At 40.9% G+C, this 18,164-nt stretch overlaps 1 protein-coding gene across 2 annotated transcripts in view; it reads right to left on the bottom strand.

Annotated features, from left to right (window-relative positions):
- The window catches only part of LOC117303679 (NACHT domain- and WD repeat-containing protein 1-like), a 50,825-nt gene that overhangs the window by 15,202 nt on the left and 17,459 nt on the right, over positions 1 to 18,164 (bottom strand). For both annotated transcript variants that reach the window (XM_033787938.1, XM_033787939.1), the window contains exons 3-14: positions 16,764 to 16,863; positions 16,239 to 16,341; positions 15,065 to 15,216; positions 13,514 to 14,789; positions 9,224 to 9,378; positions 7,237 to 7,539; positions 6,495 to 6,728; positions 5,426 to 5,729; positions 4,316 to 4,604; positions 3,329 to 3,431; positions 2,017 to 2,096; positions 1,090 to 1,357 (exon numbers count right to left, since the gene is read on the bottom strand). In XM_033787938.1, coding sequence (XP_033643829.1) covers positions 1,090 to 1,357; positions 2,017 to 2,096; positions 3,329 to 3,431; positions 4,316 to 4,604; positions 5,426 to 5,729; positions 6,495 to 6,728; positions 7,237 to 7,539; positions 9,224 to 9,378; positions 13,514 to 14,789; positions 15,065 to 15,216; positions 16,239 to 16,341; positions 16,764 to 16,863 — 3,367 coding nt within the window. The remainder of the gene's footprint in view (positions 1 to 1,089; positions 1,358 to 2,016; positions 2,097 to 3,328; positions 3,432 to 4,315; positions 4,605 to 5,425; positions 5,730 to 6,494; positions 6,729 to 7,236; positions 7,540 to 9,223; positions 9,379 to 13,513; positions 14,790 to 15,064; positions 15,217 to 16,238; positions 16,342 to 16,763; positions 16,864 to 18,164) is intronic.

Below are 18,164 nucleotides of genomic sequence, written 5' to 3'. Positions count from 1 at the left end.
GCTTTTCTTAAACTAAAACTGCCCCTTTGAAGTGAGTAATACAAAACATGGTACAGCTGAGCTCGCAGTTTCAAACACAACAATACAGCATTAAGAAATTTGTTGCTACTTTAGCCAATCACTGCCGCATGGCGCGTCAGCACGCCAATTTTCCCCTGACTGGTTGCCGAGGAAGGACATTACTTTTGTATTTTTGTATCAAAGATGGATTACCGGAACAAATGCCACAAGTTGTGGACAGAGCACACACTCACCGTGCAGCGCTTCGTTTCATCCACACAAAGAGAACAGATGTTGGTAGAAACGAAGCGGAAAATACTGCATTTGTGCGGGCTTGGACTAAATTGGCTGTTTGTGTCACATGGTGCGTGAATATGGTATTTTATACTCAAAAGACAGAGACAAAATCCTGATGCTTCAAACAGAATCTTTCTTTTCTTTGGCCTTTGATAAAGGCACTGGACACTTTTGGTAGTTACTAAAAAAAAAAAGTTAGCATGAAGACTTACTTGGTAATGAGCAATACGAGCTGTTCATACATGTAGTATAAAACATTGTGAGAAACAGCTCCCTCTGAAGTAACGTAGTTTTTTAGAAAGGGGTAATTTCTCACTCAAATATTAAAAGACCTCAGGTCTGAAGCCTTTTATTAGGCACCTGACAGCACACAAATTTGTGCAACAAGGGTGTTTTATCTTTCATTGTTCTCTTGCAAATTCAATGACCACTAAATTGAGTCCAAATTTTCACAGATTTGTTATTTTATGCATAAGTTTGGATACACCAAGAGAGCATAATGGTCTTTGACAAATTACCAAAAGTGTCCAGTGGCTTTAAGTCACGGTTTCTTTGTGCCAGCGGTAATCGCAAAGAAAACTGATTCTGGCAATTTAGAGAAAATAGTTCTGTCAGGGTGGAAGTGACAAACAATGAAGATTCCTGAGGTTAGATAGATTTTGGGGAAACTGTGCCTGCTTAAGACTACCAAGCTAGCACAAGTTTAGATAAACAGATGATGTCAAGACTGTTTGATACACACAAATGATGATCTTTGTTTGTTTGAATCTCCAGATGCCCTGGGGGTCTTACCTATGCAGGAGACTTTTGCCTGATGGGAGAACGGTGAAACTTCAGAGTTGGATTTCTTGGGCATATTCCAGACTCTGATGTTGCCGTCCAAGCACGACGTCATCACAAAATGACCGTCGCGCGTCACCGCCACTGTGGAGATCGCCCCCTTGTGGCCACTCAGTGTCTCGATGATCTCCTGCGTCTTGATGTTGTAGATGTGCACTTTGTTTTTGATGGTTGCTATGGCGATGTTGCTGCCGTCTGCACAGATGCTCAGATCAACAATCTACGAGAAAAAAAATACAGCGGGAATTCAGTACTTATAAGAATTTTACGGTCTGAAATTGAGACCATTCAGAGTGTGATCGATTGAAAGCAAACTTGAAGATGCTTCACTGGTTTTCTTAGAACATTGCACTCGCAACATTAATTCAAGAACCCCTCAGAATAACATCACATTGTTTGAACATGTTTCTCTCCCCTTCAGATCTGTCGTTAAAACGAAGTTGAATACAAAGTTCCTTTTCTTTACAGTTTTATTTAAAGGGTTTTGATACCTTTTGTAGATTAAGTTTTTAGCAATGACATGAATCCCTACGCACTGTGAATAAAGATGTATGTAATATAATTTACCTGTAGAAGTTTCGGCTTCGTTAGTGGAAAAAGTGAAAATCACAAACAATGTTTTCAGGAGAGTCGCGAAAATACATGCACCTGAGCAAGTAATATTTTTAAGAGAAGCGTTCTACCATCATTATCTTCAAACCAAGTAAGTTTTCAAACCGTGTAAGTTTAATGTAAATCTTTTGACATTGTGTTTTGTGTCCTACAAAAAGCACCCAAACCCTTTAATACGTATATCCACTGAACAAAACCGGCGGGGAACTCTACCCTCCTCCAAGTCCAGCAAACCATGAAACAGATTCTCAATCTTGACAAACTTACGCTGTCGCTGTGTTTCTCCAGACAGTGTACTTCAGATCCTGTGGGTAGACAGAAGACTTGCAGCGTCTTGTCCTCGTAGGCTGTAGGGGTAATAAAATGGAGACATGAAGACTATCAGGGTCAAAGACAGCAATTGGTGCTCAAAATGAGGCATGATGTACCCCCCTATAGACCATTGCATGTGACGTCACACGCTCACAAAGCACCCTCACTGGGGTCAAAGGAGGCAAATGATTGGACGATAGCTGTTCTTTGTGAGCAAAACATGCCATGAACTCAGCCGCGTTATGCAAGGGTTCTAATGTGTCTGTCCGTGGTTCACTTTTTAACTCAGTATTTTTTAGGCCCACTATTTTTCTGTGGTAAGGTCTATCCCATTTTTAACGTTGTACCTTTTTACTGGTGACTGTATTTGTATGTGTGCAATAAGGCCAAAGGAATTTCCCATGCAGGGACAATAAATTTGTGTTGTATTGTATTGTATTGTATTGTATTGTGTATATGAAGTTTAAACACTAGTTTCATCTTCACTATACATGTAATGGCTGCCATCGATGATGAAATGTGCACCACGAAATGCGGTCATTGGCTGAGATTTGTGCGCAGCGCGCACACGCGTGCACCTTTTTATTGTTTATCATCAGAGATTGTGGTAAATGGGGTCATGTACAATCCATCTTTTCCTTGGGGAAAGTAAATTGGTAGAGGTATTGGGGGAAGGGGTTAGAGAGGCAAAGAGCTTTGACATACCATGTTTGAGTCACTGTCATCATTGTCCATGTTTGAGTTGCTGTCATTGTTGTCCAAATAATGGTTAACCCTTATAACATTTTCCTTTTTTTTTTGTGTAAATTTTTGATATCAATATTTTTTACTTTTCTTAATGATGTAAAAATAAAACTCAATCAGCCTCTTTAAAGGCAGTGGACACTATTGGTAATTGTCAAAGACTAGCCTTCACAGTTGAGCTCAATCGGTTATCGAAGTTGCGAGATAATAATGAAAGAAAAATAACCCTTGTCACACAAAGTTGTGTGCGTTTAGATGGTTGATTTCGAGACCTCAAGTTCTAAATCTGAGGTCTCGAAATCAAATTCGTGGGAAATTACTTCTTTCTCGAAAACTATGGCACTTCAGAGGGAGCCGTTTCTCACAAAGTTTTATACCAGAAACCTCTCCCCATTACTTGTCACCAAGAAAGGTTTTATGCCAATAATTATTTTGAGTAATTACCGATAGTGTCCACTGCCTTTAGGGCTGTGAATCTTTTATTTCTGAATCAATAATAAACAATAAATAAATAATAACATACCAGTGATAATGAACATATCATCTGATGATAATGTCATGTGTGTAATCAGACACTGGTTGCCCTCGATCACATCCAAGTCTTGAAACGTCTCCAGATTCCATGTCTGAAATCAAATCATATCAAATCAGATCAGATCATTATTAAATCCAAAGCCAAACATGAAACAGATTAAAAAAATGAAATACGGGTGAAGAAAGTGGGTTTAAAGGCCGGTTTATAGTCGGTCGCGCAATGGTCGCGCGATGGTCGCGCAATGGAAATCTTGCGCGCAATCCTGAGACTGAGGCCTAAAAACTGTGTCTTTTTATGATTGTGCGTCAAGATTTCCATCGCGCCATCGACTTTTACTCGGCATTTAGGACTATTTCTATCTAGTACAATGGCTTCTTCTTCTTCTTCATGGTGTCCCTCCAGTGGTCCACACACAGGATGGCAACGTCTTTTTCAGCGGAAAGGTCATTGGCTGTGACAGGTGAATTGAGTTGTTGACAACACAGGAGATGGCTCATGGTCCGACTAGGGCAAGGGCTGACATACATGTATACTTTAGGCTGTATAATAAACATTTCAAGCTATTTAATCCAAACACTTCTGATCTTTCCAAGGGCCAACAAATTTGAAATCAGACTGAAGTACATGGGATTTAAGGCATTGCATAGTGAGGTACATGTATCAGTGTACATTTGGTTTGCGGTAACACCATGTGTGTATCTACTTGCTGGGTAGACACTGTTCGTTTGAGAACTTGTCTTGCTTTATATTCTACTACCACGAAGTAGATTTTTTTGGAATTCGGGAGACTTCTCAGTTCTGAAAAGAGCTGTCCTGCTTATTAACAACTACCTGGGATGAAGGTAGCAAATTTGCCGGGACTCCTACTTTTGCTTTAGTGGATCGAGGGGACTTCAGGTTGTTAACTTTACTATCGAGGAGTGAGTTCTTACGTAGGAAGAATACAATGCCTAGTGATTAGAAGGACATTCCTACCCTAATTGTAGAGTCAGCCGAAGCCGAGACCAGCACATCGTCGTGGCTATTGACGGAGATCGCAATCACAGCATCCTTGTGTCCCTCAAGAGTCTTCTCCAACTCTCTGGTCTCACTAGAGAAGATTCTCAGCTTGAAGTCGGCCGAGCCGCTGATGATACGTTTGCCGTTATGACTCATCAGGACTGCTGTAATCACGCCTTTCTGTTCAGCGAGGGTTCCGACGCACTCCGCTTTGTCGGTGCACCAGACTTTGATGGTCTTGTCTGTTGAGCCGGTTAACAACCACCTGATCAATACGTTGATAGATTGATAAATTATTAATTGATATATTGATTGATGATTGAATGAACAACTGACTGATTGATTGACTAACTGGTTGATTGACTCATGGATAATCGATTCTTCTGCAGATTTGTATCAAAAGTCTGTTGAGCCAGTCAACAACTACCGGATAAATACATGGATAGATTGATAATTGACTTATTGATATATCAATTGATAATTGATTGACTGAATGATTGATTGGTAGATTGACTGACTATAGCTGATTGATTAATCAAAAGAATCGAAAAAGGATTCTTCTGCAGATTGATTATCAACGGACTGTTCATCAACAGACTGACAACTTCTTGTTTGTTTGACTGAATGATTGGTTGATTGATTGATTGATTGATTGATTGATTGACTGATAGATTGGTCAAAAGATTGATAATCGAGTCTTCCACAGATTGGTAAACAAATGACTGTTCCATAGAATGACAATTTCATGACTGGTTGATTAATCGATCAATTCATAAGTTGGTGATAGATTAATAGATTGATAAATTGGTTCTTCTAAAGCTTGATGATTGACCTGTTTGAAAAGTTGGGCTGGTAGTGCATTCTGCTCTACCAGTCAGACTCCTATTAGACTGTGAAGTGGGGAACCCTGTTTCAGCCCCAGGAGTATGTGCCAACGTGCCTCCGGTTGCAGTTGATTTGGGTTAACAGCTCAAATCAATTAAGTGTAGCCCTCACCTTAAAGTGTCCGTCCGGCCTTGTGATGTTTGGCAATTTCTCATAACAAAAATAAACAATATTGTCATGAGAGCAACATGTTAGACCTACCTGTTATCGTCTGACGTCTGTATACACGTCACTTCCATGTCATGAGCCTTGATCTCCCAGCCCTTCTCGTGAGAGGCGACCCGGAACGCTGCGATGTACATCTCCTTCAGGACGCAGTACACCCACTGGTTGTCCGTGGATACCGCCATCTTGTGTACAGCGCCCTCACAGGGGACCGTGGTGACGTACGCATCTCGGGCCGCCGGCAGCCAGGAGGCTAAGGGAACGATGAGGGGGCGAGTGAACTGCTCACACCATTCCATGGATTGATTGATCAGACTCTCTAAGCTGCCTGGGTAGTCCTCTGAGTAAGACAATTTTAAGGTAGGGTCAGAGATTAGTTTTTATTATTACCAGAATGCTGGTTTAAAGACAACATTGTCAAGAAAGATTCAATAAAAGTCACATGTGAAAGTTTTAGCTGAATACAGTGTCTACTAGTTGAGAAAACGGCAGTTAAAACAATCACTGTATTTTTTTGCTGCGCACATTGAATCCATCCACGAGGTGACAGTGGGTCCCAACCCTATCTTTGGCCGCGGTGTTCACAAACAGACAGCCTGAAAATTTGAAGCTTAAAAACTCACCGTACAGTTTGGAGGATTCAAAATTCTTCAATTGATTTCTAATCAATGGGGGCATTTCAACTTTGAAAAACAAAATGGAAAATTTTAGGTTGAAAGTGTCGAAAAAAAGTGGGCATTGAAAGAGTCAGGAGCATTCATTCTGTTCATTGATCTCAAAAATTTTTGTTATGCTTATTGTTCACATTTGCGGCTCATACAACAAAAAATATAAAAAATAACCAACAAACAAGAACAATATGTATATGCGCAAGCACACCTCTCAGCCAATGATAGGTAGGTCTTCCTTTGACCTCAGCAGGGCTATGACGTTACATGCAACAGGTACATACATGTATACCTTATCGAAAATACTCGGTACGTGCATGTAGGCATGGAATGAGGTGCATGCTGGTCTAGCTAGGGATCAAGTTTGATGCTTCCTAGACCAGCATGCATCTCATTCGACAGTTGCACAATGGGTATTTGCGAAAAGGTCTACTCACCTTTGACCGGTAACAAGCGGCCGATCAGCTCAGCAGCAAGTTGCAGCGGGTCAGCAGTCAGTGCGGGGGCGCTAAGCATCATCGCACTGCTTGTCAGGTCAATCTCGGAATCAATCACCATGCTACGAACGGTGTCGAAATCCTGAAGCAATTGGTAGACTGACATGGCGTGCGCCTTGGCAAGGAGGTACTCAAAGTTACACATGGTGAAGTGCTTCAGCCTCTTCAGATCACCTGGAAAGACAGAGTCGGAAAGTCAGTCCAGATTCTGGTCTATAGACCCTATGCACACTGTGCAGCACACATACAAGTGCATTCTCACTCAAATTATAAAAGACTTCAGGCCTGAAGCCCTTTTTAGGCACCTGAAAGTACACAAATTTGTGCAACAAGGGTGTTGTTTTTTTTCCATTAATCTTTTGCAAATTTGATGACCAATGAGTCAAAATTTCACAGATTTGTTATTTTATGCATATGTTGGTATACACCAAGTGAGAATACTGGTCTTTGACAATCACCAAAGGTGTCAAGTGCCGTTAAAGCACAACTAAATCAAGTGCGTACAATGTGCATGTGTACATTCCTCTTTCCTCCAGAGTCCGGGGCAAGCCCCTATGAGCCAAAATTGTACAAACACCGCTTCAGAAAATGTTACCCCATGTTTAATCAGTAGGTTTTGAGAGAGTGGATTCGAACCTGGGTTCACAATGTAAAACACAAATAAACAATCTCTTCAACTTACCAGCATGTGCCAGATGGAACCATAGCTCGCTCAGCCGTCGGATGTTATACCTCGTCTCTCCATAAAGCAGTGGCTGCGGTGCGACCTTACGACCCGACTCGACCCCTTCCAGGTCACGACCCTCGAGAGACCATCGCTTCTCTTTGACCCACGTCTGGAGGAACAGCTCGGCAATGTGTTTGTGACACTTGATTCGTAAGGAGCTGTTGGTGAAGTAACGCTGCGAGGCGATCTGCTGGATGACGGAGCTGCTCCATGTTACCAACGTCTTGCTGTCGATGAAATGTTCCTCCAACAAAGAGCCTTTAAGCAATAAATATCAAGAATCAAATTTCAATCAATGTGGTAAACAAGTATAAAAAAAAAATAACTATAAATAATAGTTAACTACTTTTTACTCCTGAAGACGAGCAGAGTATACTGTTCGAACAAAACTGGCTCTTTTCAGAGCTAGAGGCAACACTCCCTCAAAATAGAATGACTACATGGTCATACCCGCAAAGTTCCCTATTTATTTATTGAGTGTCATGGCCGAGTAGTTAAGAGCATCGAATTCAAGTTCTGGTGCTAAGTCACCAGAGTGTGGGTTCGAATCCCGGTCATGACACTTGTGTCCTTGAGCAAGATACTTTACTATAATTGCTTCTCTTCACCCGGGGGTATAAACGGGTACCAGCAAGGGTAGAGGTTGATATTCTGAATGAAAAGCCTTTGGAGCGATATAAACTGTTGCCCAGGCTGTATACTCCCAAGGGGAGCTGCGAAACATTAAAAGGGATGTTATAATATTGGCCCTATGACCAGGGCACTAAGGTACAACATGTAAAGCGCATTGATACGGTTATTGTGAAATGCGCTATATAAGAATGTTATTGTATTATTATTTATAGTTTATTCTTATTCTTCACATCATTACGTTGTAAATGTTTATGCTGATGTCGCCTTTACTTTTATAGATTAAATTTCCATTATACACTTTCGGTACAGGAAAAAAAAAAAGTTCACAGATTTACAAATAATTTACAGGGTTTACAGAAGGTAATGGTGAAAGACTTCTCTTGAAATATTGATCCATGAAATGCTTTACTTTTTGAGAAAACATTAAAACAATATCAATTCTCGATAGCGAGAATTACGGATTTATTTTAAACACATGTCATGTCACGGCGAAACGCGTGGAAACAAGAGTGGGATTTCCCGTTATTTTCTCCCGACTCCGATGACCGATTGAGTCTAAATTTTCACAGGTTTGTTATTTTATATATAAGTTGTAGTACACCAAGTGTGGGACTTGGACAATACTGTTTACCGAAATTGTATAATGGCTTTAAGTACATGGTGGAAACTTTAAATTATCCCACTAGTGTTGTGGCCGAGCTGATAAAAGCACCGAACTCAAGCTATGGTGTTTCTAATCAGCAGAGTGTGAGTTTGAGTCCCGGTGTGGCGGTTACAGTCTTCCGCCGTGTTCAGTTTTCCGGGTGACGTAGTCGGACATATCAGCACGTTGTACGAACGGTTTTAGCTTTCAGGCGTGTTCAGTTTTCCGGGTGACCTGTCAGATACCGCCGCGAGTACCCTGGGGACACGAGTACTGTAGTTCTCTCAGCAGTGACCCCAAATTGTTTATTACGATTCTTTTCTGTGTAGTCACATAATCTCTTGCCCCATCTTTACATGTATTCATGGGTACAACTTTAGGCAGGTCACACTCTGCTTGCATAAAAAACAACCCATACGATGTTGGCCGCTAGTTGTACTCGACTCATGAACGCCGCCATGACAGCTACCGGAGGGTAACGGATGACTTAATACGGCACTAAAAATGGACTACTTTCGCTTGCTGTGCTCAGGCATTGCATGACGTAATGCTACCGTATTTGGTCGTTCGAATAGTGTCCACTGTATTTAAACTTTTGAGCACTCAAAGGACCCAAGCAGGAGTCCAAATTGATAGGGGAGGGTGGTTGGATAATTGTTGACTTACCGAGGTCGTACTTGATAGCAGCCCAGAGATGATACGGGAATCGCAACAATTGAGGTAAGGATTCTGGGTAAATGGTCCCTAGGAGATCGTCGTCACATGACAACAAATCTAACAGCTCAGCCTCCGTTAAACCATGATGAGCGGCCGTCAGGTATCTGAAAACAAACAAGGAGGGAGTGGACATATTTAATACATTCTTCAAAACCAGCATAATTAACTGATGTTTTTCTTCAACTTTTATACAAGGGGAATCATTTATTGTTATCAAAGATGTGTACCCTGCTTTTTTTCCAGAATTCTAAATTGGTACTGTCTGAAAAGGCAATAATTACCAGGTAAAAGGATTCTATTATCCAAGGGATAATACTTTCTATCTAAGAATAAACTAAACAAGCAAAAAATAGTTAATGGCCTGACGTTTGGACTCTAGCAGAAGGCTAAATGACAACACAACAAACATGAACAGGTAACTAAGTGAAACATAAGCAGTGAAGTGGAAATACATGAATGGGGTTAGAAAGCATACATAAAAAAGCAGGGGGTAAACAATGAATAGGGGGACAAAAAGGGGGGGGGGTGAAGGGAAGGGACTGGCTTGACCACAAGCAAGAATATGGAAACACAAAGGACAACATCAAGGGTGGTGAGGTTGGGTAAAAAGTAATTTATTAGTGAATGAGGCTCAGGCTAAAAGGCTATGGGAAAAAAGGAGACGGCAAAACAAAAGGTTTATTAGTCGTTTCCTTCTTGGATGTTCAGACCATGGGGTTGAATGGTCTGGAGGCGTCTAATCCAGAGTTTCTCCCTACTCAAACGCACAGTCTCTCTGTGGTTGCCTAGTGCCTCTATGCCCTGTAAGATCATGTCAGAAATGGAGTGATTAGGAAGATTGAAGTGATGACCTACAGGTGTATCTAGCTTTTGGGTCTTGACTGTAGATCTGTGGCCGTAGAAACGCCTCTTGAGTGTAGTTCTTGTTTCACCTATATATTGAACACCACAGACTCTGCAAGATATGAGATAAATGAGATTAGTGGTGGTGCAGGTGACATGACCCCTTGTCTTATGGGTGGTACCGCCGGTGTTACTGGTGAAGGAGTCCGATTCCCTGATGTGTTATCTACAGACGATGCATTTGGAGATGTTGGAACACCTAAAAGTTCCCTGTGGTAGAGGGGGATTAACATCATCATTAATGGGAGGGACTTCTGCTCGGACAATGAGATCCCTGAGACTTGGTGGGCGTCTGTAGGCAACTATGGGTTCTTCCTGCACAGCACGTTGAAGTCGATCTGATGTGTGAAGAATATGATGGTTAGAACTGGTTATTTTACAAATGGGAGGAAGTGAGGGGTGGAAAGTGACAACAAAAGGAACTTTCCCAGTAGGACTCTGTTGTTTCTTGGGTCCTTTGGAAAGTACTGACTTCCTAGAACGAGCCTTGACTTTCTGGATAGCTCGCTGGACTGCTACAGAATAAACTACAAATAATAGTAAGCTTTGCAGGTACAACCATGTTATAATCCATCCTCTATTGAGGGAGTGATGGATCTGAAAAGAGACAGCATTTTTCCTTTTTTTTTTCTTTGTCCTTTTTTCCCTTTTCTCCCCTGAGACAAGCCGAGTATACTAATCGAAACATCAAGTCGAAACTGGCTGTTTTCAGGGCCACACTCCCTCAAAAGGGAATTATTAAATATTGTACACACAAGCTTAATATTAAGTATAGTTAATTCTTATCCTTAACATCATGCAAAGCTTCAAACATCACTTACTATCTTTAAATCTAGAGATGGATGCTTTTTAAAACTATATAAGAATGGACAGGCTGCCACCCCAAATCAACATTAAATTCGGCTCAATGTCGGGTGAGTTTAAAGATTCTATGATTCCAGGATAACACAAGCCTGGAATTTTGAATTCTTTGAACATGTTGAAAGGGCAAGGCCATTTTTATTTTGCAAACTTGCACTTCCATTAGAAAATCTTAAAATCAATGGATATTTTTTTAAGGGCACCAAGGCTAACCAGAGGCAACGGAGACCATGGCCTCATCAGTGGCCTGCGTGTAATCGTGTAATTGACCGATCCACGTACGAACAAGAGCACGTGAGCCTCTCCAATGCCTTTCTGCACATTTGCACGCGCCAAGCATACGCGCACGCATGTCAGACTTTATTTGTCAGACCTTTGTTGCATCGTGATTGGTCGGAGTTAATGGATTGGTCTACTCCAGGCCTGATACCACGACCGTGACACACTGCTGAGGTTTTGCGAATCACGATGAGTGCCTATACTCATTTTTCTCACACGACAAAAAATCAAATCCGGAGGCTAACCATGAAAACCTATGCTGTCTTTCCCTCACATGACAACATCAAATCCGCAGGCTAACCATGAAAACCTATGCTGTCTTTCCCTCACACGACAACATCAAATCCGGAGGCTAACCATAAAAACCTATGCTGTCTTTCCCTCACACGACAACATCAAATCCGGAAGCTAACCATGAAAACCTATGCTGTCTTTCCCTCACACGACAACATCAAATCCGGAAGCTAACCATGAAAACCAATGCTGTCTTTCCCTCACACGACAACATCAAATCCGGAGGCTAACCATGAAAACCTATGCTGTCTTTCCTTCACACGACAACATCAAATCCAATAAGAACTTTTGTTGTCTTTCCTTTGTCAAGTCAGGGTATCATTGTGGCAACAATATTTTCAAAAGGAAACAATTACTCAAGAAGCTCCAAAAACTGGAAAAACTAAACTGCAGGTTGGCACAGGATTGTCGAAAAAAAAAACATGAAGTGGTTAATGTATTTATCATCACAATGTTCCACAGCAGGGATAATCCAATTTGTTTAGTAGAGCGACTATGGTTGTGGGCTTTCCCAGGTATTATTATGATTCCTGTTCTTCAATCTTTCCTGTTAAAAACATTGCGAGGTGCAGACCCTGCAACGTCAAACACTCCTCCAAAGTACAGCTCTTACCCAAAAATCGCCACACAATGTAGCTCCACATTTACATCACAAGCAAGCCACCATTAAGTTACAACCATGAAAGCGTTCTCATCTAATAGAGCGATCTATCTTTAGAATAATTCGGTCTTGTCACATGGGAAAAGGTCTGACATTTTTGAAAACGTTCTCAATTGAAGAAAACAAATCAATGAGAAAAAAAAATTGTTCCCCTTGCTTTACATGTACTTTCAGGGAAGACAGCGTCTATTTTTGGCGGATAAATTCAATTCGCAAGGAGTCAATGACAAGTGAATGCGTTCATTCATTCGCTTGCAAAAAAAACAATCTTGATATTTTCTTGTACGTGACATCATGTAAAAGTGCGATCTATCTTTAGAATAACTCTGTCTTGTCCCATGGGAAAGATCAGACATATTGTGAGAATTGTTTTTATGTCACTATTGGAGAAATGAGATCTACATGTATAAAACGGCTTCAAGGTATGACATCACGTTGTCATGGTAGCCATTGACTCCGAAAGATCATTGTATTCCGACTTATTATTTCATACTAGAAGTGTTTTGTTACACAAGGACCCCCCGTGGTTACCATGGTGATATCATTGATTGCATCCTTCATTCCCATCGAGACATAGTGGTTTTCAAAGTTTATTTTTTTTTTTTATTTTTTTTTTTTTTACCTACAAAAATAAGCCATTTGGGAGTTAGATTTGAATAATATCTGGTACAACTGACTTGCTTAGTCACAATACACCTTTTTACATTTGAATTCCTTAGACTATAGAGACAGTTGCTATGTCATATTGTTCGGGGCAAGCCTTTGTATAGCAACCTCAAGGTGAGGAAACCCTAGTACCATTGTGTCATACACATCCATTCAGAATCGTGTATGGGTGTTCACCGTCTCTTACATGTCTTACATAACTACAAAGAGCTTGCCCCTAATCATGTGACATAGCAACCATCTCGATAGTCTTAGGAAGTCAAATTTAAGTGGTTGGCTAGAGACGAGTATGGAATAAAGATAGTGGACAGACGACGAGAAAGAATTTACAGACATGAGAGAGAAAAAACCAATAAAAGAAAATATGAAGAGATCTGTAACCAACAATGGCATCCCAAAGACATCTTTAAGTTTGGAATTCCCTGCTTCCGCAAGCATCGATTCTGTGCTTACAGAAAGCATGTATTGTTTTGTTATTGTCTCTGCATCTTGAACATTTCTTAGATTGATTTGGCGCATTACAAATGTGCATTATTATTAATATTATTACTATTATCCTTTATTATTTTAATTACCTGAGGATGTGGTTGGTAACTACGATTCCATGTCTCTCCTCCACGTGTTGTAAGAGTAGATTGGCTGCCTCCGTCAAAGCAGCTACAGGATCCCTCCCATTACCCGAAGGATTCACAAACTGAGCTTCATGACACATTAACTTAGCAAACATTGGCAACGGGTGTCTGGCCACAGCGCGGGTCACTACCTTGACCTGGTCCGAGGTCAAAGGCCGTGAGTTTTCTGTGAGAAAGAGTTTGACCATCTCTGAGAGTTCGCGGTCATTCAGCGACGTGACGCGGATGAAGTGAGTCTGGTTGGGAATCTTTTCGTGGAGGACCTTGAGGGCGGGAGAGTCGGATAACGAGAGCACGATGTTCGTGGAGGCGGGGATCTCACACGGGAGCCAATCCAGGAGCTCCTTGCTGAGATTCTGCGAGATTTCTTCGGGGATGTCGACGATGATGAGGAGGGGTTTCACTGGGCTAGGCACGGTGGTCACCAGCTTTAAGAACAAGGCGGTGAGTTTGTCCCGGTCTTTCGGGAGCTCGCCGAGTCCCTTAGGCTTGTAGACTTCGAGGATCTGGTGGCAAGAGCTCTCCAGCAGGTCTCGCATCGTCTTGCAGTTTGTTGTACGCCCCATGAACCTCGCAACAAGGGTTGAGCCGTCGCCGAGCCATGAGGGCGCCAGATGAACCAACTGTGCGACGACCGTCGTTTTCCCACTTCCAGCCTCTCCATGTAAGATGATGGGATGATTCTCCTTTTTAGCCTCGACCTTCGCCGGATTGATCAGCCGCTCCACCTGGCTGACAATAGAGTCCCGATTGATAAAGTTTGTTTTCTTTGAAGCGGCAACGTGCCCGTGTGCAATGACCTCCGACATGACGCTCTTCGAGTTATCCACATTGCGAGTGTTCTCTTTCTCCTTGGCAATCTCCTCGTTGATGAGCTCCTTGATCCTGAAGACAATCTGAGATGTCATCTCCTTGACATACTGAACGTGTTCCTCGACATTCTGAGGATCTAGACCATTTGTTGACCAAGGCGTCGAGTAGGTGAATACGTTCTCCTCGATCGCGAGAGACGGGATCTTCGTTTCCTTCAAAAACTTTATTCTCTCCTGGGCCTTCTTGTAAATCTTTGGTCTGCTTGGCTTACGGATGTCGACGTAATTATGCATTTCTTGGTTCTCAACGTTCTGGGGAAAGTCTTCGAGTGTACGGAAAACAAAGAGACATTTTCCGCTTGCTTCATTAGAGAGTTGACTGGCGTGAACAAGCTCGTTCTCAATCGCTGTAGAGCAGGGGAAAAAGAAAAGAGCAAGAAGTTCATTACAGATTTCGAGGGCCATGAAGGAATTGTTTGCAAAACATACTTTGGTTTACAGTCTTCGGAAATCCCACTTTAATAACTACAAACAAGAGGAGAAAATCAAATAAGTGCTCCACCACTTGGGAAAGTGGCAGTCTGTTTTATGACTGAAATCGGAGAGTTTTTAATATCGTCAAGCATCTTGCTTGACTATAGACTTGACGATGGTCCCTGGAAGGAGGAGTAAATCTGCGTACCTGACATGTGATATTTATGCAGCTGTTCCTCGTTGAGCAATCCTTCATCATGGACATATTCTGAGCATTGCTGTAAGATCTCAAGAAGGGAGTCGTGCGTCTTCTTCCACTTGGCAACATCCTTCTCGTGGGATTCTTTGTTCTCTTCAGTCCTACAGGATGAGGTCATTTGCATAGTTAATGTTGATTCATAAGAAAAACTTAATGTTTATTCATAAGACATACTCAATGTTTATTCATAACATACTTAGGGATTTTGCAACATCTTTACCCTGGGCTTCTTTGTTCTCTTCAGTCCTATAGGACGAGGTCATTTGCATATACTTAGCAACATTTATCAACATTTGCAAAAGCACACAAACTGTACGCTGGGAGGGGGTTAATGCCTTCACTTCTGGACAAATTTCGAACCAGCTTCATGGCCATTTTCGCACTGTTAGATAAGACAGTGTTTTTTGTGTGTTTATTTTGCCTTTTGAAAATCATATAAGCTGCGCCTTCTGCATACAAAATTACGGCAGTACGTGTAGGTTCTTTATGTGTTTCTTATTTCTGTGCTGGTAATAAACAGTGTTTGTAGAATAGTGTGGGGGAAAGAAAAACATATTTCTTGGACACTTTTTTGCTGGGGGGGGGGGGGAGGGGAGGGGTATCGACAAAGGGTATGCTTGTGCAAAATGTAGAAAAATTATGAACAACCCCTTTTGTTATTTTTGTTAAACATACAGATGAAGAAGAAATCAGAACTTTTTGTTCTCTTCACGGCTAGAGGATGAGGTCATTTGCTTTTTACTGATGTTTGTTCATAAGACATGCCTAATGTTAATTCATAAAATAATAGATGAAGATGAAATAGGCACCTTGAAACATCTTTCTAATGGGCTTCTTAATTCTCTCCACTCTGAGTTGATAAGGGTCGTTTGCATACTTAATGTTTATTCGTTAGACACACTTAATGTTCATTCATATCATATAGATGAAGAACTAGCAAAAGCAGTTTACTCTGCAAACACGAAAACAAACTTAGTTTTTTGCAAAAAACTAAGTTTGTCTTCTTTCTTTGAAGCCCCTCTGGCAAACTTTTTGTGTGTGAAATAATTAGTTTTTTTTGTAAACTGTAAAAAAATAATTTCTGCATTTGCAGATTGGTGAAGGTTTTTATTAAGTTACTTACAGGTCATAGTAGCTCTTTAGCTTAGCAGATATTGGCGAGAGTGAATAGACTTGCTCCAGTCCATCCGCCTCTTGGATGTACCACTCATCTAAGATGTTGATATCTGTTTGTACAATAAAAAACACAGAAAATGTACAAGAACTATCTTTAACTCTAAAAGAAGTCTGCTGTCATTGGGGCCAGTTAAATGACAATATATTTGGCGCCGATTTTCATTTAGTGCGCACGCCCATATGCACAGCGGTTGAAGTCGCATGCATTTTGACGCTTCGTGAAATAGAGCATGATCTGAAAATTTACAACAAGATTTGGATAGATTTTCAACAAAAAGGGCATTTATGAATGGGGAAAAAAGAGTCAGGGCAACTTGGTTTTGAAACGTTCAAGTTTAATACCTTGCAGGGTCGTGGCCATGCTGCCACGATCCTTGCCACGTTCCTGCAAGGTTTTAAACCAAGGTTGAAGACCTCGTACCACTCTTTTTTTTCATTCCTTTAATAAAAATACAGAAGAGACTTGACTCACCTTTACCAGCCTCAAAAGCGCAGTCTCGGATATGACTGAATTCTGTGGAGTCGATTCGCATCGGTAACACATAGTCTCCATACTTATTACCTAGAATCGACTAAAGAAGGAAGATATAAAAAAAAAAATCATCAAAATTGTGTACGACTATTGTTTTTGCAAATTTAAAAAAAATAAATGTACATGTACGATTCTGGCCAAAGATCTATGACCAAGTGGCAATATACAACCCCCCCCCCCCTCCCTACTGGCTCTCAGCTGGATGCGAAGACCACACAATACAAATTTCTGAATTTCGAAGAAAAATCAAATCTTTTCTCCAAAGTAGACCCAAAAATAGACCGTATTGAATAACCTCTTTTTTTTTGGCTATGAAAGTCGCAATCTTGTAGGTCAAACCGTCTACGAGATATGACCAGGATGCTGGCTCCCTATTGGTCAAATAATGTTGACTTCCTTACATGATGCACAGCGATGCGCCTATCCTGTCCTTCATTTTTTGTGTCAAAATGTAAACTAAGGAATTGACTGCCAAAATGGAGAGAATGGTGGACGAGCATTTTTTTCTGGAGGTGCCATCCAAGAGGAGTGCACTAGCATGGCGTAGGCCTATACTTCAATATTATATTATTTTAACACCCCTTAACAATTGGTCATCGAAGTTGCGAGATAACGATGAAAGAAAGAACACCCTTGTTGGACGAATTTGTGTGCTTTTAGATAAGAATAAAATACTTATAGCTAGAAGTCTTTTATTATTTAAGTGAGAAATTACCTCTTTCTCAAAAACCATGTTACTTCAGAGGGAATGTTTTATACTATCAACAGCTCTCCAATGCTCGTTACCAAGTCAGCGTTTAAGTTACTATTTGTTTTTGAGTAATTACCAAACGTGTACCTTCCCTTTAAAAAAAAAAAATAACACCATCAAACAAGTTTTTGTGAGCACACAATGTTTGTACCCATGCTGTTTTTACAGACATCTTGCAGAAAACTCACACTGGCTGTTAATTGTAAAAACACAAAATTGAAACTCTCCTTTGTCAGACGATTTCTCTTTGACTGACACAAAATCAAAATCATTCTGACACACCTGAAACTACTCTAAAAAAGCAATCTCCCAGCCAAGCTATTTTTGGGATTACAATAACAAGAAACTATTAATATTACAAAAACATTTCAACTACCAAATAGTTATTAAAAATTGTGCAATGCCTAATCCTCAAGTCCTGCTCAATGAATTGACAAAATGTCAATTATCCAACGTTTTACCCGCAATTTAACCACAATCAACGCAAGGTCAGCATACTGTCACAACCATTCAAATTTCCGCCTGGACACTCAAAGGAGCATTATAGAATTAGTAAAAAAAAAAATTTCACTGTTTACATAAAACTCACA

Source organism: Asterias rubens, chromosome 20, assembly GCF_902459465.1.
Source record: "Asterias rubens chromosome 20, eAstRub1.3, whole genome shotgun sequence".
Lineage (NCBI taxonomy): Eukaryota > Metazoa > Echinodermata > Asteroidea > Forcipulatida > Asteriidae > Asterias > Asterias rubens.
The sequence above is the reverse complement of the archived record's forward strand: the minus strand, read 5'-3'. Positions and strand labels throughout refer to the sequence as shown.